Source organism: Aristolochia californica, unplaced genomic scaffold, assembly GCF_029961685.1.
Source record: "Aristolochia californica isolate CCGP_79_NKW_82.1479 unplaced genomic scaffold, dmAriCali1.0.hap1 SCAF_11, whole genome shotgun sequence".
In the NCBI taxonomy this organism is placed as follows: domain Eukaryota; kingdom Viridiplantae; phylum Streptophyta; class Magnoliopsida; order Piperales; family Aristolochiaceae; genus Aristolochia; species Aristolochia californica.
In genome coordinates this window covers 7,427,515-7,453,567 of record NW_027181782.1, presented here as the reverse complement: position 1 = coordinate 7,453,567, position 26,053 = coordinate 7,427,515, and the positions used below count along the sequence as shown (strand labels likewise).

Sequence of the window (26,053 nt, the reverse complement as noted above, 5' to 3'; positions counted from 1 at the left end):
CAACCTTGTTAACAGAGTAACAAATTTTTTCTTTTGGAGAGTTTTAGTAAAACATTCTTCAACTTGATCAACAGATATGACATGTGGTAACAATTTCACCACTTATCACTTTTTCCTTAATGAGTGACAATCCACTTTGATATGCTTGGCCTCTCATGAAAAACACGCTAGCTAAAATTGTCAGAAAAATCTACTGAAAGGGCAATTTCATCATTTTATACTTCTTACAAACTCCAACAGCTACACTATCCTATTTTATTTGTTTAGTTTTATCTCTTGTTCATATGTAAGGAGATACAAGGGTGTAAGTGTTTTTATTTGACTAGGTGCATTTTTCTAATTGTTTTTCAGAACTCTATAAAAGCACTGGGGTCGAGCTCGACCTCCACACAGAGTCATTGCAGAACTTTGATATCTTTGTCTTTTTTCTCCCTCTCTCTCGTTCACTCTTTTACATGGTATTAGAGCAGTAGATCTTGGTTGAAGCCTTCCGGTCCTCTCCAGATCTTTCAGTCAAAGCCTGTGACTTCAGGAAAAAGGATTTTTTAGAATTTGCCTTGATTGGTTGATAAAAATCTAAACTTTTGTCTTCCTATCTTGCCATAACCCTTGGGTTGATAGCTCTTACTGTCTATTGAGTAGTTCTGAACTACTTCCTGCCCTATGACCGATCACTGAGTGATAAAAGTCACTTTTTTGGACTGTGTGAACCCAGCACCGGGTCCTTTACCTGTGTCAACCTTAATTTTCTGGAATTTTGCATGAGCTGTGTGCACTTAAGTGCTTAAACCTGGAATTATGCCCTAAATCAGAGTTCTTTACTTGAATTTTCTACTTTTTCTTGCAAAGCAGCCTATTTCTGGATCAGGTGATGTCAGCCCTGGAAATTGTGAAATTTGTAGATTTTTTCAGGGAATTTACCTACAACTGCAAAGAATTGCATGTTAGGGTAGATTTGTTCTTCTAGCTTGTTGACCCTAATTTTTTCCTACAAGGTGGGGACCGTAATAAGCACCTGTGCTAATTGACTTCATTTGCTGTTTTGGAGCTGTTTAGGAATTATAATGGCTGATTCAGGTGAGGTTCTTACTCCTTCAAAGGCGTCTGTAATTTCATAAGGAAATGGTACTATTTTTTTTTTTGTTGAAATGGTGATGATTTTATTTCAAAAGAGAGCAAGAAAATACACAAGAGAGGCCTCCCCTCACAACAAGATATTGAAAGGAGGGGCCCAATTTAGCACAAGAGTCAGCAGCTGTATTGGCCGATCTTAGTACATGAGACCAAGAGCAGGGAATAAAGGAGACAAAATCCATAATATCAAGAAAATGATGCCAATGATGCCATTGAGGGAAGGGGGCGGTGGAGCACCATCCAATGACCACTTTTGAGTCCCCTTTCAGTGGACCACTGAAGTGATTCTAAAAAATGTAGAGACTAGAGAAAGCTTGAGAGTTCCGCTGTAGTTGAGAGGACCAAAGTAGGAGGTAATAGCTGTGCCTCTAGGATCAAAGATCACCCCACCGAAAGCCGCGATCCCAGGATTCCCAAGAGTATTGCCATCGAAGTTGAGCTTAAAGTGACTGGCAGGGGGAGGCATCCAAACAATCAACTGGGGGGGGGGGGGAAATGGCAGCCGGGTGAGGGGTGGGGGGCTTGGTCCAGCCCATAAGTAGATGGTAGGCCGAGGAAACAGGGAAACAAATGTCTGGTGTCATCAAGAAGCCAAATCATCCGTCGACCACCTGAGCATGAAGCTTAATACCGCCAAGTCCGTTAATCAAGTCGCAAATGGTAACTTCAGTTGGTCACGATTAGTCACTCTATATTTAAGGGTAAGAAAAAGACAAAATTCATTAGGGATGTACCCTTGTCCCATTGAATGAAGATTGGGAAGCTGAAGATAGTCAAGATTATGACCTTGATACTTAATAGTTTGGATCCTGCTGTAAGAAATCAGGTTATGAACTGTAGCCCAATTAAGGAAATGTGGAATTCCTTAGAATTTGTTAATGCACAAGTAAGTAACTTGTTACGTGTTTTTGGGCTATATGCGAAGATATATAGTCTCAAGAGATGTCAGAGGTTTGTCACTGCATACTATTATGTGTTGGTTGGTATACTACATGAGATTAGGAATTTCCATCCCATTACTACGAATGAAAGGGGAATAAGAAAACAGAATGGACAATTACACATTGCTAAATTTTTAGATGGACTAGGCCCTGAATTTGACACTATTAGAGCTAAATTATTGGCCTTTGATGATGTTCAATCATTATCCACAGCCTATAACTGAGTACTGCATGCAGAGAAGGCTATTTGTAGCACCAGAAAATACAAATGTGACCAGCAACATCAACACTGAACTCTTAGGGCTCCTTAGAACCATCTAAGGGCATAATTGGAAACATTAGAGGTATGGGCAAAGATAATCAAGGAAGAGGAAAAAGGCAGAGCTGACACTAAGCCGAACCAAAAAGGTATTCACTGAATGTAAACGATTTTCATTGTGTTGTTTGTGAATTTGCTAAACATCGACGTGTTTCCTTTCCTTTGAGTAATAAAAGAACTAGAATTCATTTTTCTTTGATTCACTATGACATTTGGGGTCCATCTCTAGTTCCCAACGTTTCAGGGGCTCATTGGTTTGTCTTGTTCATTGATGATTGCACTCGAGTTCATGGATTTATTTGTTGAAACAAAAATCCGATGTGAGCGACATTTTTCCTATTTTTCATACAATGGTCAAAACTCTATTCAAAGTTGGAATTAAGAGGTTGAGGACAGATAATGCTAGAGACTTCTTTAATCAAATTGTGTCTCCATACTTTCAAAAAGAGGGAGTTATTCATGAATCTTCATGTGTTGATACACCCCAACAAAATGGGGTTGCCGAAAGAAAAAATGGTCATCTTTTAGCCTCTGTTCGTGTTCTTTTGTTTTAAAAGAATGTTCCAAAAACCTTTTTTTTTTTTTGGGGTGGGGGGGGGGGGGGGGGGGGGGGGGGGGAGTTGTCGTCACTGCTGCTTACCTAATAAATCGTATCCTGTCTCTAGTCCTTGATTTTAACAGTCCAATGGAGGTGTTTTCTTGATATTTTTCAGATTTCAATGTGTCAACTAAGCTAGCTCCTAAAGTTTTCGGATGTGTCTCATTTGTTCATGTTAAGGAATAGTCTCACATGGATTAGTGAGTAAAAAGATCTTGAATTTAATAGTTAGAAAAAGAGGCTTCCTAAGTTGGCTAGTCATTTTGGGATGGGCCTTGGACCCAACTTCACATGGTATTAGAGCAAGTGCTCATATGTGGACCTACACCTAAATTATCCACTTGTAGAGCCACAAAAGAGGGCCTACACATGAGGAGGGGGGGGTGAGTGTTAAGGAATAGTCTCACATGGATTAGTGAGTACAAAGATCTTGAGTTTATTATTTGGGAAAGAGGCTTCCTAAGTTGGCTAGTCATTTTGGGATGGGCCTTGGACCCAACTTCACATTTCATATTTAATCTCATGGTCGGAGCAAGCTAAATCCTATAGATATCAAGTGTGTCTTCATAGAATATTCACCTACTCAGAAAGGTTACAAGTGCTACAATCCTACGACTCGTAAAACTTATATTTTTCTCGATGTCACATTTGCTGAACAAGAAAATTATTTTTCTAGCCCTTATCTTCAAGGGGAGACATCATCTATGGAAGATAAAGGTTTGTTTTTGAGAGAACCATCCATGTCAATCAAAACATCTCCTGTGCATACTGAACCTGCTCCTGAAACTGAACTCACTTCTGAACCCATTTATGAAGCTGAGCCTATTGAATGATCTCCTAATCTTTCTGAAGAACCATCAAGGCCAATAAACCCTACACTCACAAAGCCACTACTGGTCTACTCAAGAAGGATAAAGCCTGTGATCAATCCTGTGCAAGTTCAAGAAACCGAATTGTCACTTGGGAATGAGGTAAGTCCTATTGGCGTATCACCTATTGTTCTTGATGTGCATCTGCCCATAGCCACAAGAAAGGATGTTAGAAAGTGCACTCTACATCCTTTATCCAATTTTGTGTCCTTTGAAAAATTATGATCCTCACACAAAAGCTTTCTAACTCATCTAAACACCATAGTCATCCTACAAACCTTATATGAGGCACTTGGCAAAGAGGAATGGAAGCATGCAATGATAGTAGAAATGGAGGCCTTGGAGAAGAATAAAACATGGGAACTAGTAGAATTACCAACTGGAAAGAGACCAGTGGGGTGTAAATGGGTCTTCATAGCGAAGTATAAGTTGGATGGATCCATTGAGAGGTATAAAGCAAGACTAGTAACCAAGGGATATACACAGACCTATGGGGTAGATTATCAAGAGACGTTTGCACTAGTGGCAAAGATGACCATAGTAAGGATGTTGTTATCTCTAGCAACAAACTATGATTCAGTTTTACAACAGTTCGATGTGAAGAATACTTTTTTACATGGAGATTTTGAGGAATTCCACCTGTCTTTAGCATAAATCTGGGTTAAAACAAAGTGTACAAACTGAAAAAGGTCTTGTATGGTCTCAAACATCTCCTCGGACATGGTTTGGAAGATTTACTAAAGCAATGTTGAATATGAAGTACAAACAGAGCCAAGATGATCATACATTGTTTATCAAGTATTCAACATGAGGGGGAATAATGGAATTAATAGTTTATGTGGATGATATTATAGTAACTAGGAATTATCCAGATGAAAAGGAAGCTCTTTAGAAGTATTTAGCAAAAGAATTCAAAATAAAGGATCTTGAAAAATTAAAGTACTTCTTAGGAATAGAAGTAACTCGGTCCAAGGAAGAAATCTTTGTTTCACAATGAAAATATATTCTTGATTTGTTAGAAGAAACAAGTAACCTCGGTTGTAGACCATCAGACATGCCTATTGAACCAAATCATAGACTAGGAGTCTATGGAAGGAGAACTGGCTGACAAAGACATGTACCAACGACTTATTGGGAGGCTAATCTATTTATGACACACGCAGCCTGACATTGTATATGCAGTGAGTGTGGTGAGTTAGTTCATGCAAAATGCTAAGGATGTCCATCTCCATGTAGTATACCTGATCTTACTATATTTGAAAGGCGACTCGAGAAAAGGGATTCTCTTCAGAAAGGGCACAAGTATGGAACTAGAAGCATACATAGATGCTGATTATGTTGGCTTTGTTACTGACAAAAGATCAACATCTGGGTATGGCACAAGTATGGAACTAGAAGCATACATAGATGTTGATTATGCTGGCTCTGTTATTGACAAAAGATCAACAATATCTGGGTATTGTACCTTTCTTGGTGGAAATTTGGTAACCTGGAGGATTAAGAAACAATCGGTTGTAGCATGATCAAGTGCAGAGGCAGAGTTTTGATCTATGACACAAGGTATTTGTGAGTTGTTATGATTCAAGGTTATCCTAGAAGACTTGAGGATTAAATGGGAGACCCCTATGAAGCTTTATTGTGACAATAAGTCTACAATCAACTTAGTTCATAATCTAGTTCAGCATGACAGAATTAAACATGTGAAAGTTGACAAACATTTCATAAAAGTGAAACTTGAAAGCGGATTAATTTGCACTCCCTACATTGCTATAGAGGGCTAATTAGCAGACATCTTAACTAAATGATTGACGAGTTCAGCATTTCAGAGGATTGTGAGCAAGCTAGGGATGGACAATATCTACTCCCCAGCTTGAGAGGGAGAGTTGAAAATTCGGAATTGATTGAAATCCCAAGATTTATGTGAATAGCAGTAATTGGAAGGGCAAATTTGTATTTCTTATTATAGGAGATTAGCTGCAAATTATTAGATAATATTTTCTTGATGTCTAGAGATTAGAATCATATTTGTATCCTGATTTCTAAAGATTAGAATCAGATTTTTATTAGCTGTAATTTAGATTTGTATTCCTGATTTCTTAGAATAGCAATATCTTGCTGTATATATTCCTTGTATTTGATCAATTAAATAGGAATAAAATTTCAAAATTTTCTTCAAAGATGAATTCCGTCTAAGTTCTTGTTTCTTTAGCTAAATGGGTCATATATTAGTTGGATGTTAAAAATGCATTTTTCAATGGTGACCCATCAGAAGAGGTCTATATGTGCCAACCCCCCAGGTTATGTGGTTGAAGGGGAGAAGGTGTGTCTCCTAATTAAGGCTATTTATGGGTTGAAACAATCCCCTCGTGCTTTGTTCAATAAATTTACTATTTTGGTTATTCTCCTTGGGTTCACACGATGTGTCTCCTAATTGATCATTTCGTATTTACAAAAAAATCTGTAAAAGACATGATTCTTATGACTGTTTATGTTGATGATATTGTTATTACTGGGAGTAATACTGAGGGTATTCATCAAACAAAAAAGTAATTAAAATAAAGAATTTCAAACCAAAGACCTAGGGCTCCTCAAATATTTCCTGTGTATAGAAGTTCTGCAATCTAGTCAAGGCATTATCTTGTCTTAGAGGAAGTATGTTCTCAATTTATTAAAAGAAAAATGGAATACTTGGATGTAAGCCCATTCATACACCAATGGAAGCAAATAGTAAATTGCATGCTGAATTTGGGGATATAGTTGATGTTGGATGGTTCCAACATTTGGTTGGAAAATTAATTTCTCTCACAATCACAAGACCCAACATATCTTATTCCATGAGTGTCATCAGTCAATTTATGCATCAACCTCGACAGTCTTATTGGATAGCAGTGGAGAGAGTACTCAGGTAAGTAAAGAAAAATCTAGGTCAAGGGTTATTATATAAATGCCATGGACAAACTAATATCCATGGTTTTGTAGATGCAGATTGGGTTTCCTTTTTTCTTATGCTTATAATGAAGAGTTGCGAGGCATTCTGTAACAATTTGAAGATACCTCCATTGTCACTACAGGAGATTCTACATTGGTCATTAGTTGGCTTACAACGTCACCCAATTTCCTTCCTGTCTATGATAAGATCTGCTATTTTTGTAAGGGGATGACTTTTGTAGCGAATCACGTGTTAAGAATTTTGTATATTGGAGATTCTCTAGTTCCATTGGGGGTTGATTTACATATATTGTTGTGGGTGATTTGTTCTCTTCAGGTACATGAGTTGTCTATTTTTTATTTTTGGGCTGCTTGATGAACTTGTGTTGTATTCTTGTTTATTCTCTTCTCAGTGAATTTTCTCACTTTATTCCCCCCACCCCCCCCCCCCCCCTAAAAAAAAAAAAACTATGACTAAAATTGAATGACTTCGGTCTTTGTGTGATTATTTGTGGTTCTCAAAAATTTCTGTTTGTTTTCCTTCTTTGTAGAATCTGGGCTGCTTGTCGAGAGCACAAGAAGAAGTTGACAAAGTTCTACAAGGACGAGCTCCTACTTATGAAGATACAAAAGAGCTAAAGTACTTAACACGTTGCATAAACGAGTCAATGCGTTTATACCCCCATCCGCCTGTGAGTTTCAAATTGTGTATCTTTGAATTTTATGGTATTCAAGTACTTTGTATTCTTTTTCCTTCATAAGCCTGTTGAATTTTAATTTGTAGGTTCTGATAAGACGAGCTCTAGCTGCTGATGTGCTTCCAGGAAGTTACAAAGTTAATGCTGGTCAAGATATAATGATCTCAGTCTACAATATCCACCATTCGTCACAGGTAAAATCTTCTCATATTCTTCTTTCTACCTGAATGAATTATTCCGCTCCATCCAATATGCTCTTGTCAATGTGAACTAAGTGATGATTGTTTCATGATTGATAGGGATGAAAATTTTGGAAATTACTTGAATTAAGTGATCCTGGACCAGTAGTGTAGTTTTGGGCTCTAGTACTTGTGGTTGACTGCATATCCTAGAGAAATTTGAGGTCTATTTGGGAGCCAATTAAGAGATCTCCTTATTCACACTAAGATTTGTCATTCATCATCATTTTCTATATAGCCATATGACTTCTCTACTAAAAAGCAGTTATTTTGAAAGCGCAATTCATAAAAAAAATGGAATACAAAAAAATAAGTTATTGTTTTTGAAAAATAAAAAATTAAGAAAGTGAAAAAAGCAAGAATTGGAGAAGAAAGAGAGAAAGAAAGAGAAAATAGAGAGAAGAGAGAAGATAGGGTGTGTGAATGCCAGCACTAGTTGGAGGCTACAAATTGTGCCTCTCTATCTCTTTTATTGACTCAAGTGATTACATTTGTAAGATTACAATAATGCCCCTTATAACCCCAACTCACATAACTTCATGAATACAACTCAGAATTTAACCAAACTTGAACCATAGGCTCCTAATATGACATATAACCTATAGCCAACTCTAGGTGTATATACCAGAAATGAGAAATGACCAAAATAACCTTGCATAAATTTTAACACTCTCCCCCAAGCTGGAACATATATATATATATATATCAAGAAGCTCCAGCTTGTTATTAGAAATTCCAAACTCTTTCTTACCCAAAGCTTAAGTGAAAATATCACCAGTCTGATCAATGGACCTAACATATGGTGTGATCACTATTCCATTCATCACGACATCACGGATGAAATGACAATCAACCTCTACATATTTTGTATGCTCATGGAATATAGGGTTGCTAGTTTGAAGATTGCAGCCTGATTATCATAGTGTGTTACGGTCCCAGATTTGCCACAAGGATTTGTTGTTACGGTCCTGGATCTGCCACAGGTTATTGTAGGGATACCATGTGGAATTGTAGGAAGACATGGAGAGGAAGACGAAGATCAAGCCAAAGGGAAGCTTGAAAACCCTAGAACTCGTCAAGGAGAGCTCCAAGCCTGTTTAACCTAAAATTAACCTAAAATCAATGCTTCTCTTTTCTCATTATTCTTACCCCTTAAATAGGGTTCACCCTATTAGGGTTTAAGATAAAATATTACAAAAATACCCCTATAAATAAAATATTTCAAAAATACCCCTGTGGCCTAAAACTGAAATAAATAAAGTAAATTAAAGAAAAACAATTAAAATAATAATGTTATTGTGTGCATAACATTACACCCCCCCGGAAGAATGAGCGTGTCCCCAAGCTCGGAAGTAGGGCCTGTATGCCTACGTCTCCACCTGTTCCCAATTAACATCAGCGATAGCTATGTCTGCCCTCCGAAAGCCTAAAACTGAAGCGTTCACTCTAGAACCTTTTTTTTTTTATGGTCAAATGTAGGAATGCGTGCCGAATCTCGCTACATCGCCCTAAGCAGCATCTCTGCCTGCCCTCAGTCCTGGATGGCACTGCCTACACTCTGCCCGCATGGCAGCCACAACATCATGACCAGCCCCCTGGGATTGAGAAGATTCAGCAGCACTTACCACACTGTTCATGGTCATGGCTGAAAACCAGAATGGAAGCATTGCACCCACAGTCAACCCAATGAAGACTTTAGGTGTCAAAACATCCACTGTTGAAATTGCACGGCTCACAAAAGCATAAAAAAGAGCTAAAGACACCAAGGCGGCTGAACCAATCGCAAAGCCCTTTCCAATAGCAGCAGTAGTGTTTCCAGCAGCAACAAGGGCGTCGGTTCTCTCATGTATCCTGTGGCTCATGCCCGCCATCTCAGCAATACCTCCGGCATTGTTACTCATGGGTCCATATGCATCAATTGCCAACCCAGTGGTGATGGTGCTCAGCATCCCAAGAGCAGCCACTGCAAAACCATACATAGCAGCAAGACTAAAACTGACAAAAATGCTGACTGTAATTGCAAAAATGGAAATAATAACAGACTTATATCCCAAAGCCAGCCCAAAGATCACATTTGTCGCAGCTCCTGTCCTGCAGGAATCAGCAACATCTTGCACAGGGCTGTAACCATTACTGGTGTAGTATTCAGTTACAAGCCCAATGACTAGTCCAGCCCACAGACTAACAGCAACACAGAAGAACAACTCCCAGTTCTTCACAACCTTCTGGGCTCCAAAATTATAGATTGTAAAGGACCATGGCAGGCCAATCCAGCTAACAATAGCAATACCAACAGACATGAGAGCAGTGGAAATGTTGAGCTGCTTCTTCAAAGAAGGTTCAATGTCTTTCACTGCTTTGATTTCAAAGAAATCAGTAGCAAAGAGGGTAGTGATTAAACAGACGACAATACCCAAAGAACTAATGAGGAGGGGATATAGTATTGCAGTCAATTCAGGGTTAATACCAAAAAAAAAAGATTGATGCCACAACGAGGGCAGCACAGGAAGCTTCAGCATACGAGCCAAAAAGATCAGAGCCCATTCCAGCAATATCTCCAACATTATCACCAACAATGTCAGCAATCACAGCAGGATTTCTTGGGTCAACCTCAGGAATGTGTCTCTCAACTTTTCCAACAAGATCAGCATCAACATCTGCATCATCTACATCCTCATCCCCTTCTATATCATCAAACTCGTCACCCTGAACAGCCGCTCCCATAAACCATGAGACAGCATGTGGGATAATATTGGCGCTGACTGGGGATCCAATATTAAAATCTTGTTCCATTTGAGGCTGAAGCTGTTCAGAAACTTTCTGGTACTTGGCTGCATTAGAAGCAGTTGCTTCATTCCCAAAATCTGAGCAGAATCTGAATATCATGTCAGCAAACTGTCCCTCTAATTCCATATCCCTTGCTGAATGCTTCTGGGCATTCCTCACATAAGGGATGAACACAGCATCCACTCCTTTCAATGAGTTTGCTAATTCAGCAGGACCAGTAAAATCAAGGATGTCAGACGGCGTATTGCAGTGGCTGAGATCAGCAGCAACACCTTTAACATGTGCAATAGCATAAAGATGGAGAGCTGAAACCAAAGGTGACATTTTGAACAGAAGGGCAAGGGGCTGTCCAATTCCACCGGCAGCACCTAGAATGGCCACTTTGAAACCTGAGGCTCGAGGCTGCAGATGATAGTCAAATGTATAATTTTGTTTTGCCAATTTTACAACAATGGAATGTTGAAGTGCAGCACTGCTCTCCTTTCCCAAGAAGGACATCTCGGATTCACTGTTCACACTTGTTGCTGCTTTAAGTCCACTGAAATTCCTAGTTGGTTGAGCTGCACCTCATTTCTGCATTCTCAACTGAGGCACTTCTAATAGCAGAAACATGCAGCACTGATTCCTCTTTCTCCGCATACCCAACATTAGGTTCAACTCGAATACAATAATCATTTAACACGCATGCATTCTTATCATTATATACAACACTACTCTCAAAGGTAACAAATCCAAAACATTTGGATTTTCCATCCCCTTCTCTCATTAGTACAGCGCATGTTATGTTTCCACACCCACCAAATAGTTTCTTCAAATGTTCATCACCAAAAGGCACACCAGGTTGAAAAATTATGACAAACAATGGTCGAGCATCATACAATTCATCCAAAAAAATTAACACAACTTTTTTAAATGAACTGTTACGGCTGTAAAAATTACCCGAAACAGCCATACTGCTGCTGTATTCATTCACCACGCATGTATTCTTAGCAATAGAAACAAAGCTAATACATACTTCTGCATTCTCAAAGTCAACAATGACAACGGCTAGCCAATACAACTCAACGGATCGATCTGTTAGGTGCGGAAAGCTACCGCATACAAGAGTGGACGAAACCACTCTGACACCTTCCCCGCCCATTCTTGACCGCCTCTCACGGGATTCGAACGCGGGACGTGGCGTGCCCAGCTCTGATACCATGATAGCGGTTAGCCAATACACCCAACAGACCGATCTGTTACGTGCGGAAAGCTACTGCCTACAAGAGTGGACGGAACCACTCTGACACCCACCCCGCCCATTCTTGATCGCCTCTCATGGGATTCGAACGCGGGATGTGGAGTGCCCAGCTCTAATACCATGACAACGGCTAGCCAATACACCCAAAAGACCGATCTGTAAGGTGCGGAAAGCTACCGCATACAAGAGTGGACGGAACCACTCTAACACCCACCCCGCCCATTCTTGACCGCTTCTCACGGGATTCGAACACGGGACATGGCGTGCCCAGCTCGGATACCATGACAACGGCTAGCCAATACACCCAAAAGACCGATCTGTTAGGTGCGGAAAGCTACCGCATACAAGAGTGGATGGAACCACTTTGACAAACAAAACCAAAATATTTTGAATTCCCATCTCCTTCACGCATGACTACAGACATAGGACCCAAAAAATTAAGCCCCTCAACAGCTAGAGAAGCAAATGCTGCCCTCTCAAATTTAACATGCTTATCATGCAAGAGCATCCCATTAAGCACAAACATATACGAGACATTCACACTGCTGGGGGTCTCGTTAATAGAAAAATTAAACAGCCTCACCGTGTCAATTGAGCAACGAACCCACACATAGTGACTGTGCTCATCAACAGCAAAACATAGCCACCAGAAAAAAAAAATTCAGAGGTCCCCAAATTTTTTTTTTTATGGATCCCGACATCCTCCGAAAAATTTCATCTCGAACTGCATACCCCCAATCCGAAATTCTCTCAATTGAGCATTGTTTCTCTGCATCACAAAACAGAGATCCTTCGTCTCGAATTTTCAAGCAGCGTTGCTGCTGCTCAGCCCCTTTGAGCCACATCAACGCCCTGAAAAACTCGTTTTGACCTAAAAATTGCGTTGAAGATGGTGCCCCACTGGACTGCCGAGAGAGAGATTGTGACGGAGAGGTGGTGGCCAGAAGTTAAATCCCACCGGACTTGTTTCCGACGGCGCCTCCTCCTCAGTTTTCGGTGGCGAACAGCAGCCCTTTGGGCCTTCGCCGCTTATGTCCTGGTCGGAACAGTCGCCGGAAGATTTGCTTGCCATGAGCAGAAGTGGTTAGAGTTTGGAATTTCTGGGACCCATTGCCCTGCTCGGGTTTTTTGCGCGTGATGTTCCTGCTCGGAGATTTCCCTTGTACCCAATTTCGGAATTGAGGTCGCTCCCAAATCGTCTAGTGCCGACGATTTTGGAATTTCCCCTGTTCGGAGTTGTATCACTTCCCCGTTGTTCGGCTTTGGATTTCCCTGCTTCTTCGGTTCGGAAAGACGTACGACGTCCATTGGCAAAGGATTTGATGCCGAACCCCATTCTGGATTTTCCGACGAAGGGTGTGCTGAATACTAGGGGTGGCTTTGAACCGAGTCAGCTCGGCTCGGTTCGATTCGTTATCTATCGAGCTCGAGCACCGAAATTGGCTCGTTTACCTTAACGAGCCGAACTCGATCAAAGCCAGGTTCGGTTTGTCGGCTAGCGAGCCGGCTTGAGGTGAGTCGGATCAGTATCCGGATCGGGAGCGGGATTGAGAGCGAGGGGAGGAAATTTTTTTCCTCCCCTCATCACCGCCGAGCCCCTCCTGTCGGCTGTTGTCGCCGCCTCTACCGCCGTCGCAGCTATTCGCCGGCCGTCTCTACTGCCGTCGCAGCTGCTCGCCGGCCGCCTTTGTGGCCGTCCGTTCGATTTCTTCATCTCCTTGCCGTCGCCTCTGTTTCTGTCGCTGCCGCTTCTGTCACTGCCGCTTCCATCGCCGTCGCCACCGCCTCCGTCGCAGCTGTCATCCCCGGCGCCGTAACCTCCTGCCCTCCCCGGCGCCGTAACCTCCTTCCTTCCGTGGCGGAAAACCAGAACCTAAGTTCAGGGGAGAAATTAGGGCAGAAATAATCTCCCCCCTCCCCCGCGCGAAGATGATTTCACATGTTCGAGATCATAAAGTAAAAAAAAAAAAAAAAAAAAAAATTCCTTAAACTCTTCCTCATAGCTCTCAAAAAAATTAAAAATAAATTTTATAGAAATAAGTTTCTATAAACTATTAGTGTCTCATGTTTTTTTTGAACATTTTTCTAATTGAATTTTTTTATTAAAAATCATATAATTTTCTAAGTAAGATTTTCGTACCAAGATGGGGTAGAAAATTGTATAGAAAATTTTTGAATAAGTATTTAACAGTTGATGCTGTAATACTTTTAGCATGAAGCAATTTTCATTGCAATTTTGTGTTTGATATTTTATTTAATTAAAAATTTATCGATAAGTATAATAATATATTAGATTGATTATTAATTTTTATTTATTTCCCTAGAAGAGGCAATAAAAGTTCCATTTAACTTTTCTAAGAAAATTTTAAAATATTTCTTGTAATTTTCTAATAAGTCACTAATAGTAATAAGATTTTATTTAAAGGTTTTTTTGGGAATATGTATCATAAGAAAAATATTTTTAGTTTTTCCTAGAATATAAATTTTCATCTAGGGCACTAAGGAGGCCATATTAAATTGTGGCCAGATTCAAAAATTACAAAACAAGCTAGACAACAATTGGAGTAAATAAAATTAATATAAGTGCATTTTTAATCCTTTTTTAAAATTTTAATCCCCTATCATTATACTTTTTAAAAATGTATGCATAGTTTTATATATAATTTATTCAAAGCCAGCCCTACGTGCGAGATCATAAACAAGGAAAAAAAAAAAACTCTGTCCCTTCCTCATGGCTCTTAAAGAAATTGAAAAGATATTTTAGTAGAAATACGTTTCTAGAGACTATTAGTGGTTTTTTCAATAAATATTGAAAAGACATTTTTAGTAGAAATATAGGGACCATTAGTCCCTCATGTTTTTTCAAAATATTTTTCTAATTATAAATTATTTTTAAAAATCCATATAATTTTCTACGTAAGATTTTCTTGCCAAGATGGTTAGAAAACCATATAGAAAATTTTTGAATAAGTATTTGACAGTTGATGATATAATACTTTGAGCATGAGACAATTTTCATAACAATTTTGTGTTTGACATTTTATGTGATTAAAAATTTATCGATAAGTATAATAATATATTAGATTAATTATTAATTTTTATTTATTTCCTTAGAAAAGGCAATAAGAGGTCCATTTAACTTTCCTAAGAAAAATTTAAAATATTTCTTGTAATTTTCTAGTAAGTATCTAATAGTAATATGATTTTATTTAAAGGATTTATAGTTTTTATTTGGGTGATTGTAAATTTATAGTGATATTTTATTTAATTTTGTTGTGTTTGATTATTGTATGGAGTTTATTTATAATGTTATGCAGTGTATGGAGTGGTTAGACTATTTTATGGAGTGTATAAACAATTTCATGGAGTGTTTAGACTATTTTATGGAGTGTATAAACAATTTCATGGAGTGTTTAGACTATTTTATGGAGTGTATAAACAATTTCATGGAGTGTTTATGGAATATATAGACAATTTTATGGAGTTTTTATGGAGTGTTTATGCAGGTATTATGTATATTGATTATGCCCAATATTAAGTAGAGGTCATGCCGAATTTTATACAAGTATTATATACATAGATTATGCTCAATTTTAAGTAGAGGTTATGCCCAATCTTATACATGTATAATATATATAGGTTATACCCAATTTTATGTAGAGGTCATGCCCAATTTTATGTAAAATGTATGCATAATTTTATATACATTTTATTCGATATATATTTTTTGAAAAGTTTTAAATGTATGTTGAGGCTCGAGCTCAGCTCGAAGCTCGACTCAAACTCGTTGGCCTCGAGCTCGATAACAATTTTAGGCTTGAGACGAGGCTCGGCTCGAAATATTTAAATCAAGCTCGGCTCGAACATAAGCAGGTTCGGGCTCGGCTCAGCTCGATGCCACCCCTACTGAATACCCTTCCGATTTCAAAAAATCGGTGTCCCCGCCGTCAGATTTCGGAAGTTTGGGGAGCTTTTCCGAGACAAAGAACTCTCGAATTTCATATTTCTTCTATTTGTTTGAGTGTTCTCTTGCCTCTCGTTCTGTGGATTTTTTGTGTTTGGAGAATTTAGGTCGTATGACCTTCTCCGCGGCCGCGCGTGGTCGTATGACCTTCTCCGCAGCCGTGTGTGGTTGTATGACCTTCTCCGCGGCAACGCATGGCTCCCTTGTAGAACTTCCAATGGAAGATTGATACCCTGTGGAAGATGCATACCCTGCGCATATTTCTCCCGGTTCTTTGCATAATTTTTCCAATAGTTTTTCTATTGAATTGTGTACCTTGTCCAAAACAATCCATTCTTCTGGGGAAGATGAATAGCCCATTGTGTTCCTACTCTGATACCAGTTGTTACGGTCCCAGATCTGCCACAAGGATTCGTTGTTACGGTCCTGGATCTGCCACAGGTTATTGTAGGGATACTATGTGGAATTGTAGGAAGATATGGAGAGGAAGACGAAGATCAAGCCAAAGAGAAGCTTGAAAACCCTAGAACTCGTCAAGGAGAGCTCCAAGCCTGTTTAACCTAAAATTAACCTTAAATCAATGCTTCTCTTTTCTCATTACTCTTACCCCTTAAATAGGGTTCACCTTGTTAGGGTTTAAGATAAAATATTACAAAAATACCCCTATACATAAAATATTCCAAAAATACTCCTATGGCCTAAAACTGAAATAAATAAAGTAAATTAAAGAAAAAATAATTAAAATAATAATGTTATTGTATGCATAACATAGTGCATATTCATGGTTTCTATAGTAATAAAATTCATTTCTAGTAAAACTGATCTGACTCACATAAGTTCACTTATTGTATGCGCCATTCCTCGGTATTGAGCTTCTGTACTTGAGTGAGCTACCGCATTTTGTTTTCTACTCTCCCAGCTACCAAGTTTTTGCCAACAAAAACACAATATCTAGCAGTAGATTTTCTATCCAATTTTGACCCAGCATAATTCGCGTTTGAGTATGCCTCAGGTGCTCCCTTCAAGTATCGTAATATCCTCTGGGTTGCTTTCTAATGAATTTTATGGGGACATTCCATGAATTGGCTGACTATGATATATTTGGACATGTGATAGTACCATAAATAAGCTTACCTACCAGCCTTCTGATACACAATCTACTATCATCTTCATGGAGGTTATGACCAAATTTTGTAGGGCTTTTTGTAACGCTTTGCCCTGGTAATCCCTACTCTTGGAGCATATCTATCACATATTTCTATTGAGTTAATACAATTTCTACTTCACTCCTCGCAACCTCAATGCCCATAAAATACTTTAGTGACCCTAACTCTTTAAGTCTGAAAATGTTTAGTGAGATGTTTTTTCACCTGTTGGATTCCTTTTTTATTACTTCCAGATAATATAATATGATCTACATAAATAAGTGATACAAGTAGTCATGTATTCAGCTTTAGTTATCTAGTTTTTCTTATTAATTATTGCTGAAGGACAGAGTTGTAATTATGTCAAGGTTTTTATTATAAATAAGATGAAGGAGAGGAGCTCTTGTATGCCCTAAGGTGGAGCTCTCTTTCTCTCCTAGCTTTCTCCTCATGTCTAGCCTCCATACTCCTAGACAAGCTTCTTCTCCTTCTTGCTTTCTTCCTTCTTCTTCTTCTCTCTTACTCTCCTTCTTACCTAACCGAAGAATTTATGAGTTGAGGCCCTAGAATTTAACATGGTACTAGAGTAGGTGTTAATACTTTTGATGTATGGGAAGTCATCACATAGCTGCTACAACAAGAGGAGAACTCAAGATATTCTGCTGCCACAATTCATGAGTTGCCATCTTCTCTCTTAAGATAACTTTTGATTTTTATACCTGGAAAAACAACAAGATCTTTAATGTTTTTTTTAACTCTTCCATGCATAATTCAGTCTTCTCTCATGCATATTACATCCCATGAAACAACCATTGCAAGAGCAATTTCGTTGTTCCTTCTTCTTACTCTCCTTCTTACCTAACTGAAGAATTTATGAGTTGAGGCCCTAGAATTTAACATGGTACTAGAGTAGGAGTTAATACTTTTGATGAATGGGAAGTCATCACATAGCTGCTACAACAAGAGGAGAACTCAAGATATTCTGCTGCCACAATTCATGAGTTGCCATCTTCTCTCTTAAGATAACTTTTGATTTTTATACCTGGAAAAACAACAAGATCTTTAATGGTTTTTTTAACTCTCCCATGCATAATTCAGTCTTCTCCCATGCATATTACATCCCATGAAACAACCTTGCAAGAGCAATTTCGTTCTTCTTTAAAACTATGCTGTTCATTGCATAGTTAGATTCGTTGGATTGCCGTTAAAAAACCAAGCATTCCTCCTTGATTTCATACCTTAAATTTTTGGTCTACTTGATGTTCTCTAAATTTTTCCAATTAGTGAAACCCACCTAATTGAGGGTTTGAAGCCTTATTTTTGAAATTTATGTGCATGGAGAGATTGCAGTTGTTCCTTATTTTAGGCTCATCAAACTAGTTCCTCTTTAATCCTTTGAGAATAAATCCAGATTGGTATTTTTTTCTGTTAGAAAATCTGCTGAAGGGTAGTTTCGTTATTTTACATTAGTTGTAATTTTTGGAGTAGACATTATATTGTTCAGCATGTTTAGATCTACTTATACTTCAAATTTGGTGTAATTTGCATATGTATATTGAGAAATATAAGGGTTTAAGTGAAATGTAAGTAAATAAGGGTATATTTGTAATTGTCTCTTACTTAAGTGAATAAAAGATGGGGTTGTGCACGATCCCAAGGAGAGTAATTCAGAGACTCTCCTCTCACTTTTTCCCTTTCTTCAATTTCTCAATTTCTCTCTCTACATGTTTCTCCTTTTTTTTCAGTTTCCTTCAGACAAACCTCTTAAGTTTGCACATTAATTCTGGGCTTAGTTGATGAAAGTTTCTCATAAGTAGTCATCTTTATAGTAACTTTTCATTTCTCATTGTCATTGAGAACATATAAATCAATCTTTTTGTTTTGGTTCCTAATTGACTCATTATGGCTGAGAACTCTTCTCCCTCCTATGAGGTTGGGAAACTTATTTTCTGAAATTACTACAGTGCCATTAAAAGGAGTCTCTAATCATGCATCTTGGTCCTAGTCCATCAAGAGGTTTTTTATTTTCTGTGACCGTTGATCACCTTACCAAATCTCCTCCCCTTACTGATGAGGAAGATGCCATCTACAAGAAGTGGCTCAAGGAAGATACTTTAGGTGGGGGGGGGGGGGGGGGGTTAGTCAACAAACTGGAAATTTGATCTTCATCTTCATCTTCGAAATGGGTGTTAGTGTGGACAATTTCATCTTCAAAATTTTCGAAATAGGGTGTTAGTGTGGACAACTTCATCTTCATCTTCGAAATTTAAAACCATTGATTTTGTTAATTATAAAAATAAGTTAATTAAACCAAGTGCTTGAGTTAATAATATTTTAATTACCACTATTAAATCACTAATACAATAGAGTAAATAAAAAAAATTATGATTAATGAATAAAAAGTATTATATTAATAACATAAGATAGATTTGCATGGTATTAATTAATAATATATTTTGACAAAATTAAAAGTAATTAATTAATCAAATGCATACTTTAATTATATTTTATTTACTAGAGACTTAAATATGAAGTTTAATATAGTAATAAAAATAAAAAAATAATAAATAAATACATATACAACTTTGAAAATAACCTAAAAAAAATTATTCAAATAACGAGTTCGTGCCTTTAATATTAAAATCAACAATTTACAAGTTTAGTACATATAAATGACGCATGTTCAAAAGTAATAAGAGTAAACCATCATTTATCGTTCCACATGGAAGTCGATATGGCATCTCGAAATTGTGCGGCTCTTGTGGATTCTAATGCACTCTGCTTTCGAATGCTTGTTACTTGGCTACCCACATCCTCAAGATCATCGCAATCATCGCTATCTGTATCATCCATTGCACCTAATTGGACCGCATCACCTCCTCCACCGAGCTCGCCACCCGAATCATCATCTTCATCTTCAAATATATCATCATAATCTTCTGCACGTATATAATTGTGCAATATGCAACAAGCATGTACAATTTTCACCTGGATCTTAAAAGAAAATGGAGGAGTGCCTTTTAACATTTGAAATCAAGCTTTTAAAGCACCAAAAGTTCGCTCAATAATATTTCGTAAAGATGAATGTCTTCGGTTGAATAATTCTTTTTCATTTCTAGGAATATTATCTCCAAATTCTTGCAGATGATATCGGGTTCCTCGATATGGAGCCAAAAATCCCGGAAGATTTGAAACCACGCATAGAAGCAGAAATGCGATTAGCCGGCGGTTTCTTCTCACCGCAGTATCGAATGGCATTGAAATCACCAGCGAAGAGCCATGGAAGTCTCCAGGACTGGCAGAGATTACTGAGTTCTTCCCAAAATAAGCCACGCTCACGGTATCTGGTCAGACCATATATACCCCCTACACACCAGATTTTGCCCAAGGAGAGGTCTCTAAACTACAGATCCAAAGAGAAACGGCCTTCAAATACTTTCAAGGATGTCAAGAGCGTCGAGTCCCAAGCGACTAGGATACCTCCCGAGTTACCCTCAGCATTGACAACCACCCACTTAATAGAAGAATTGGACCAAAGCTCTTTGACGATAGCATCGGACATCTCTTGACACTTTGTTTCTTGGAGGATCGCAATGGAAGGCTTGAATTGCGAAATAAAATTAGAGATCAATCCCCTCTTCCGGAAAGCCCCAATTCCTCGAACATTCCAGGAAAGCACGATCATTTATTACCATACTTGATGACTCCGGATGCATTTCTGTCTCCAGGTAACGGGCCTCTAAAAATTGCTCCCATAAGATGGGCCAAATCCATCATTTGCTGCCAAGATTCCGCATCATATTTGTGCCTTTCCACTTGGAGTGCCTTGACCACACGGCTAGGTCTACCAGGAGAGAGAGGGGTTTGGGGAGTAACTGGGCTGTCCTGATTGTGGAGATTGGCCGGCGTTGGAATTCTGGAGGCATTAGTGTCTGTTTCTTGCTGAGGGGGTAAGTGAGCAGGCTCTGTTATTCCCAATCCAGTGGTGTCCGGGATATCCGAAAAGAGAGATGTCACTTGACAGTTTTCATTTATGGTTTTGGGAGTAGTGAATTTGCTAGGTTGGCTAGATTGTATGTTTTGGAGTGTATGCTCGAGATCATAATTAGAATTTTGTTGTGAGCGGTGCTGATCTCGAGAATGAAGATTCTAGTGGCGGGTTGAGGAAAAGGATGGGGGATCGAGAGGACTTTTCTGGGGGAGAGGTAGGGTTGCACTAATTGAGGGGTGGTTTCCTTGGGAGTTGGAGCCGTGGGATAGGGAAGCAGAGGAGGAGGGTAGTGTGGCTTGCAGTATTTCTGGGCTCGAGTAGATGGGGGTAGGCGTACAAGGGGTAGAGGTGTGGGGGTTTGAGAAAGTTGAGAGGGGGGTTCCTGAAGCAGTATTTGGATTTTCTGCTATACAATTTGAAAACTGCCTTGAAAAAAGTGAACACCCTTCGGTGTTGCTCCTGTAGACGGTCTATCTGCACTGTTCGAAGAAAACTCCTTTGAAATTGACTGAGTCAGATTTTCGAAAATCGTACCTGGATGGGGCTTCAGATCGTCTTTTTGGAGACTCCCTTCTTTGCACTACGAACCGGAAGATGTGTGGACTTCGTCCTCCCGATTTTCACCGTCAGTCCTTGATTTTGATTTAGAGATGGCAGATGACACCTCGAGGAGGGGTGCTTCGTTTATTTTAGTCGCCTTCATCGGTGTCTGGAGGCTTGCGCAGGAGTTTTTGGGAAGACGCAGTCCCTCGCTTGGAGTACACCGGGAGTATTTTTCAAGATGTATCGTTGACGGGCCCTTGCTGGAGTCATCGGGACTCGGGTCTAAGATTCCCTGGATTTGAAACACCTTTTGTATTTCGAAAAGCGAGCTGTCATCTCGTTTCGAAATACTTCCCCACGATTTTGAATTTGAGCCCGAGTTCAATCCAGAACTCGGTAAAGAGGTTGACTCACCTGAATCCGATGAGTTAAAGACCGTGTTGACTCAGTTTGGGGGTGAGTTGGCCTCCAGAGTAGCTCGTCTCCTTTGAGTCCGGCGAAGCTCCGGCAGTCGCAGGATCTCCATGGCTCTGAAAGACACCTCAAGCCATACGAAATCGCCGCCAAAAATTAACTCCGTGAAGAGAGATTCAGGCCAACCCGTGTTTGGGGTAACGAACGCCTTGGCGATGTCCAATTTCTTTTTCTCCATCGTGTCGTTGTCCCATCTTATGATGGTTCCAAAAGCACAGAATACTCGTCGTAGGACCTCCTTCAACCACAATTCTATTGGAAGTCCCTTGACGGATATCCATTGTCTGAGGGGAAGATTCCTGGGGGTTTCCTCCCATTCCGACACCGTTATCTCAGTTTCGGCCTCCCAAAAGCTTTCGTCGAGGGCTATCTTCACCTCCTCCCACGAGTTAAGAAAGACCAGCCACTGTCGAGGGCTCAACCAGGAGATTTTCTGGAGGTAGTCGATGTAGATTTTATCCCGAAACCAGTACGCGAGGGTCTCATTTGTCCATTTGACGGACTTGGTCTTCACCTTGAGGGCTGATTTTAAAGCTTTACATCCGGTCGAGAAGAAGTCAGAGGGCAAATGTATGACAATATTTTGGTTTTTGGGGGGAGGGATTTCTGGCCTGACGGAATCAAGATATTCGAAGGTGGGATGGATTTCTGAGATGAGAGAGGGGGGAACTGAAGGTTGTCTTTTTCGGGAGGGACGGGATGAATGGATGGGGGTCTCAAGGGCGATTTCGATGGGATGAAGCTTAGTAGTTTTTCTCTCAAAACTTTCCAACAGAAGGATGTGCAAAATTTTTCGGGGAGGTACACTCGGGCCATTATCAACATACCTCTGCTTTGGACGACTTTCAACGTCCTCGTTCCTCTTTGTCAAAAAACCGAAACGGAGAAAGAGAGCTCTCCGATTCTAATCTCTCGAAGCCGAGGAACTTGCAACATTTCTTCATCTACGAGACAAACTGCGAAATCCAAGGCTGCGGCCAACGGTATTGAGATGAAAGATTGCTTATTTCCATTTTTCGCTGTAATTCGTATCACCTTTTCGGTTCTCCCTGGTTTGAGTTCCAGCGAGATTTCTGAATTTCCGACGACCCACGCTATTTCTTCTTCCTTTCGTTTTTCTTTTTTCCCGGAATTCCGGCCTCTTGCCATGTGCCATTCTCCGTCACCATCTTCCTCCACTTGGTTGGGATCTCCATCCTCTTTCACTCGATTGGGAATGTTTTCCGCCGTCGACAACCTTACCTTCGACTTCTTCGGCATCGTCTTTGCCGTCGGCGTCGGCGTCGTCTTTGGTTGGAGGACGGACGATTCCCCTCGCAGCTCCCAACGTCGCATCACTCTAGAGTATATTGGCTTTCCAGAGTGACTTAACACAAAAAAGTGTTTTTTTCTTTTTCTCCATGAAACAGAACCATCCTCCTAGAGTATATTGGCTTTCCAGCAAGATCATCTCGTCCTTCAAATTGACTAACCCCCCCTTAGTCATCAATTGGATGATTAATAGCATGGAAGAATCTGTAGCCAACAATGTTGTTCACTTGGAAACTACTGAAGTGATATGGGACACTTGTGCTAAACTTTATTTGGTTCTGAAAGTCACCAAAGACTCTTTGAAGTATTTTAGGCAATGTACAATACAATACATGAAGGCAACCTTAATGAATACTTTGCTCAGTTTTGAGGATTCTTGAAAGAGTGAAAATTAACTCAACCATATTCCACAAACAGCGCAATTTAAGAAATAGAGAGGAGCTAGTAAAGCAATTTGTTTGGCTAATTTACAGACATACCTTTATGTAGCCAAAACACAAATTCTAAGTTTAACAACCAAACCTTCTTTTGATGATATTTGTGTCGCTATGCTCAAAATTCTAGCTAAACAAAATCATCAATAAATGAGACAGTATTTAAAACTAAAATAACTAGGTACTGGACACAAACCCCATACATTAGAATGGACTAACTTAAAAAGACTTGAGAACTATGACTTGAACTTCTTTTTTTTGAAATGTGACTTGGACTTGTTGAAAGCTAGCTTGACGATGGTTTCCTTGTTGACATGATTCACACTCAAAAAAGATCAACTAGCAAAGAAGAAAAGATATATGTAGCTTAGCTAGTGATGGATGTCCCAAGTGTAGGTGTCACAAATACAGGAAATCATTTGTTGCACAAGCTACTGCCTTTGGAAGAGAAACATCATCCAAAATGTAGAGCTCACCATTCTCATGCCTCAAACCAATCATACTTTTTGTCTACAAATCTTCAAAGACGTATGAAGCTGGAAAAAAATGTTGTAAACAACTTAAAGACTTGGTAATATTGCTTATAGATAGCAGATTCATAGGAAAATGGCAAACAAATCAAACAGAATTCGACATGTGATATGTAGTATGAATAGTACCTCCCCTGAATAGGGGAGGTGGAGCCACTAGCCAATGTAACAGTATGGTAAGACTGAGATGGGGTAATAGAATTAAATAAGCTGGACATACCTCAAATGTGTGTGAACGCTCCTGCATGAATGATCTAGGAGGAAGAATGAGACACTTTAGTGTTTGCACACCTGTGCTTGCCATGGTGACACTTGCAGTGGAAGAGAAATTGAAAGTAGAGGGTGCGAGTGTAGCAGTCAATTGTCTTTGTCATTGTAGAAGCTGTTAAATCTCTTCTTGAGCATCGGTATAGGCTATAGACTCTTTTTATGTCACACTAGAATTCTAACTTCTCCTAGCACTTGTTTGAAAAATGATTAATTTGACCACAATGGATACACTTCCTATCACCATGTCCACGTCCTCGAGTAGAAGAATCTCTGGCAAGGCCTCTAACACTTCCTGGAATTATAACTGCTCCGATTGCCCGACCACTCTTAACCTATGAATTTGGCATATATGAGTTGTCCCTCAATTTTCCTCCAGAAGAAAATTTTAATTTCCTGTCCAGTTTGAGCATTGGTACTGGTCTTGAGAGGCGACTTTTATTATAGACAAACTTAAATCCATCTAAATCATCAAACAAAATACTGATAAATCTTTGATACGATCTCTCAATCACCTCATTTCGTGGTAACTGAGAGTGTCAATTATATCAGATCCATTCTCACTGCTCTTCGATAGACCTAATTGAGTTTCACCAGTCATCTCTTATGGACTGCCAACCTTTCCCTGCCGCATCCCTGTCTGAGATTCTTCTTGATTCCCGATGTAGACACTCTGAAGATAAGGACATTTCTCCACTCAGCATACTGGTTGCTCTCTAGGAGTCATGATGTCTGGCAAGCCACTCTAGAGCCCTGCCTGCCGATTGCCTTTCATCCCTGTTGGTTCCTTCTCTTGCAGTTGCTACCTCTCTTGCAAGATAATCAGGTTCAAATTGCTATTGACCATTTCTTTTAAATTGTGAAATTTCAGGAAATACAAAGACAATATTGAAGTAAACAGATTTCCTACAACAAGATCTTGGAGAGAAACACATCCCAAAAATTTTTAACTCACAGGAAGCAGTCATTGACTTGTTCTTGTTACTTCTCAAGTTTATAAACACAGAGGCAGTTCAATGACTCAATGACAGATTTTACAGAGACTATATAGTTAAATGTTTCCCTATCCATTTATTTTTTTCTGAAGTATGCCATATGTTTTCTTCAGTTTCTGCTTTTTTATCTTACTGTTAGATTGTGCTGTGAAGGTATGGGAGAGAGCGGAAGAGTTCATTCCAGAGAGGTTTGACCTGGACAGACCAGTGCCAAATGAGACAAATACTGATTTCAGGTATGGTTTCATCAGCAAAGCTCTCTCTCTCTGTCAACATGTATTTGTGTGTACACCACAAAATATATATGTTTTATATTTTTTGTATCAGATTTTAAGTTGTGAAATTTTTATGTAGATTCATCCCTTTCAGTGGAGGACCCCGTAAATGTGTGGGTGATCAGTTTGCCATGCTGGAAGCAGTTGTATCACTTGCAATTTTTTTACAACATTTGAATTTCGAGCTTGTCGCTGAGCAAGACATTCGCATGACGACTGGAGCTACTATTCATACAACCAATGTAAGCACTTAGAACTCCTAAATGCAATCACTGATGTGGATTTCAAGACCCACCCCATGTGCATGGATATTATTCTATGGTGATTTTATGAAGAACTTAATATCCTTCAATGTCTTTTGATCTCTATTT

At 39.3% G+C, this 26,053-nt stretch overlaps 1 protein-coding gene and 1 pseudogene across 6 annotated transcripts in view; one reads left to right on the top strand and one right to left on the bottom strand.

The window, feature by feature from the left end:
- LOC137943967 (carotene epsilon-monooxygenase, chloroplastic) overlaps positions 1-26,053 on the top strand; it is a 65,171-nt gene that overhangs the window by 29,685 nt on the left and 9,433 nt on the right. For 4 of the 6 annotated variants that reach the window (XR_011110772.1, XR_011110771.1, XM_068789422.1 and 1 more), the window contains 4 exons: positions 7,341-7,481; positions 7,574-7,681; positions 25,561-25,643; positions 25,762-25,924. Coding sequence is in view for 3 of the 6 variants with exons in the window: in XM_068789422.1 (XP_068645523.1) it covers positions 7,341-7,481; positions 7,574-7,681; positions 25,561-25,643; positions 25,762-25,924 (495 nt within the window). In the remaining 3 variants the exon portion in view is untranslated. Of the gene's footprint in view, positions 1-7,340; positions 7,482-7,573; positions 7,682-25,080; positions 25,170-25,283; positions 25,463-25,560; positions 25,644-25,761; positions 25,925-26,053 lie in introns of those variants that run through there. The other 2 variants (XR_011110773.1, XM_068789423.1) reach the window with 2 other exon arrangements.
- Positions 9,235-11,011, bottom strand: LOC137944433 (pyrophosphate-energized vacuolar membrane proton pump 1-like; annotated as a pseudogene).